Source organism: Temnothorax curvispinosus, unplaced genomic scaffold (assembly GCF_003070985.1).
Source record: "Temnothorax curvispinosus isolate PA1 unplaced genomic scaffold, ASM307098v1 QBEX01009941.1, whole genome shotgun sequence".
Lineage (NCBI taxonomy): Eukaryota > Metazoa > Arthropoda > Insecta > Hymenoptera > Formicidae > Temnothorax > Temnothorax curvispinosus.
In genome coordinates this window covers 1-2,800 of record NW_020219721.1, presented here as the reverse complement: position 1 = coordinate 2,800, position 2,800 = coordinate 1, and the positions used below count along the sequence as shown (strand labels likewise).

Below are 2,800 nucleotides of genomic sequence, written 5' to 3'. Positions count from 1 at the left end.
AAAGCCGAAACCCTAGAGCGCCCAGTTCGCGCTTTTCAAGGAGGGGGGTGATGTAACGATGCACCCCCTGAAACTGCATCGTTCCGGCATAAACGCCCTGCCGAACCACCCAGCCGACCACCCGCAGAGTGAAGAACGGGCACGGTGTGCCCACCGTATTTTTTTAACGTTAGCATGTACTGTTAGGAAGTCCGCGAACGGACTTACCGCGGCGACCGCCTCGAGGCGCCGAGCGGGGCCGAAGGCGACCGTAGACTGCCAAACGCGATCGCGGCGTCGGGACACCGTAATCACCGACCGTTCCGCCGCACCATCCCGGCGCTCGCGATCGCCGTCGCTACCCCCGCCACTCCGTAACGCCGTCGCGACGCGTATATAAGCCAGGCGTCGCTAACGCTAGTTTGCGATTTCCTGATCATCCGTTTCACCGAACGATCCTGAGTTCCCGCACCAAGCCAGTCCGAAAGATGATAGAGCGCCTCTGGCATACTTTGTTTTCACCGAGTGTGTCTCGGCAAACGACCAGCTTCATCCACAAGGCTATCCGAACGGGGGCAGACTCTGTTACCAAATCCCTTGTTACCGAATCCAGATTAACCCGCTGTACATATCGCGAAAACTTGTTATTGCATATATTAACCCGTTGTAAATATCGCGTGCACTGGTTATAGAATAAACTTTTGTTATTTTCATTAACCAAGACGATACACTTTATTTTGCCAACCTCGTCACGTTTCTGCTCCTCCGCGCCTCTTTTGAACCCAGACCAGCCGCGAGCTAGATCCGCGCTTCGAAGCCAGGTTGTTTTATATTTGTCGTACAGCAATCTCCGTGTCGCGGACGGGTCCGCTCGATCGCGTGTAATTGCGTCGAGGGTTTTCGAATCGTCGTTACCGCTGTGTGCAATTGTCGGTTTGACCGATAGGCGCAAGGAATATTTCCCGTATCGCGCTCTCACTGTCTCTACAATATTGAATATTCACGCTAATGACGCTAGCGGATCACGGGATAAAACTCTCGGATTCAATTATTATTGCGCAACCGTTATACGTGTTGACGCACCAAAAGCTCGCGAAAGACTGTCCGGGAGGAACGAGTGTGACTCTCCTACTTTAGGCTCACGCATGCGCTGAACCTTTCGTTTAGGCGCGAAGCCTTTGCTACGCGCGGCCCTCGCATTGGCCAATCGTGTCATAGGGTGTAGATGGCACGATTCCTTCTGCACCTTGTGCACTGGGATACGCCGAGTCGTTGTCGGAGACTCGGCACCTACACTCTGGAGATGCTACACTAAAATGCAACAACGTGAGTTGGCTATCGCTCGTTCTGTCGTGCGTGAACCAATCACGTCGCTGCACCGATGGATTTCGCGCAAGCGAACAGGGAGTTACTTGATCTGCACCGAGTGACTCTCGAAAAGTCACAATGACGAATCACGACCCTAGGTAAGTGTATTCAGGTAAGTATTACCCCCCATGTGCGAATTTCAAAAAGGCTCAGTGCCGGCTTGGTACTGGTGCCAGAGTTAAGATCGGGGTCATTACTGGGGCAATGTCGGAATGATAACACGGGTCCCAGTCTTGGCGCCAACTTTGGCCCGACACAGAGTACTAGTACGGGGACAACACTGATTACCATATCACTCGCGGCGTGTTGCTTTCGTGCCGCGGTCGTTACCTCCGGCGCCGCTTGAGCAAAAAGCTTTCTAAATCCCCTTACAGCGTGTTGCTTTCGCGCGGTTGTTACCTCCGGTCCCGAGCGAAAATTTTCTAAGTCGACCCAATACATCCCCAGTACTGAGCCGACTTTCGGCCGTAGATCAATATCATTTCTGGCCTTATACACGGTCAGTACTGAGACGAGACTCGCCTCGGAACAGAATATAGTTGCATGGGAGTACTGGTCACCGAGACTGGCACAATACTGATCTAGCGGTTTATCCGTACTGGGGCAGTACCACCCATCATGTCTTGGCAGCCAATATTGTGCCACTTCTGGGCCATGCGGACAACTCTGGCAGAAGTCCGACATTCGCACATGGGCCGTTTTTTTAAATTTATTTCTATTTTTCAGGTACCCAGGATCATCATGGAATCGTCTTATCTCATCACCGAATTCGGCATGAATAAAGGTAAGTATTAAAGGTAAGTAAAATGAACTTAATATTATCGCACGCATAATCTTATACTAATTATTCTTTAAATCGACAGGGAATAATGTTAAAAACTAAAAATTGGGCTCTACATGCTCGCCGTGGCTTAAAGCCATCAAAAGTGTAAAAAGTACAATAAAATGTAATAAAGTGTAGAACTAAAAAATCATCAAAAATGTATTGAACGGTTGAAATAGGTGTTGGTGAATCTAAATCGACCTTCTTGATCGTTAATTATTATCATACTTATGCATAACTTGTACTCTGACTGGCTGAAGGTCGTAAAAGATAATGCAGATAGTTCCGTAAAGTGTAAGAAAAATGTAAAACTAATAAAATTTTTAAAATACATAAAATCGTTATTTTATTATCGGGAACTCATCCCTCTGGTTGTTAATGCAAGTAATAGAACTAAAATAGATGCATAATTGTACAATACTTTGGGGTGAAATAATGTAAGAATGGCCTGGGACGCTTCCCATTGGTTCTCGCTGTGTAAAATTAATCGCAATCTTTAAATATGATATCAAACTAATAAATGAATATAAAATAAGGTATACGCGGCCTTATTGGCCCTTCCAGCTGCCCTTGGGCACTAATGCAATAAAACATGTTAAATATATTGAAATGACTTGATTATCACTGAGC

General features: G+C 47.4%; 1 protein-coding gene across 1 annotated transcript in view; it reads left to right on the top strand.

The window, feature by feature from the left end:
* The window catches only part of LOC112459571 (lysine-rich arabinogalactan protein 19-like), a gene marked incomplete at its 3' end in the record, with an annotated part of 2,872 nt that extends 741 nt beyond the window's left edge, over window positions 1-2,131 (top strand). The window contains exon 2 of the mRNA XM_025023751.1: window positions 2,074-2,131. Within this exon, the coding sequence (XP_024879519.1) occupies window positions 2,074-2,131 (58 nt within the window). The remainder of the gene's footprint in view (window positions 1-2,073) is intronic.
* Between the last annotated feature and the right edge of the window lie 669 nt (window positions 2,132-2,800).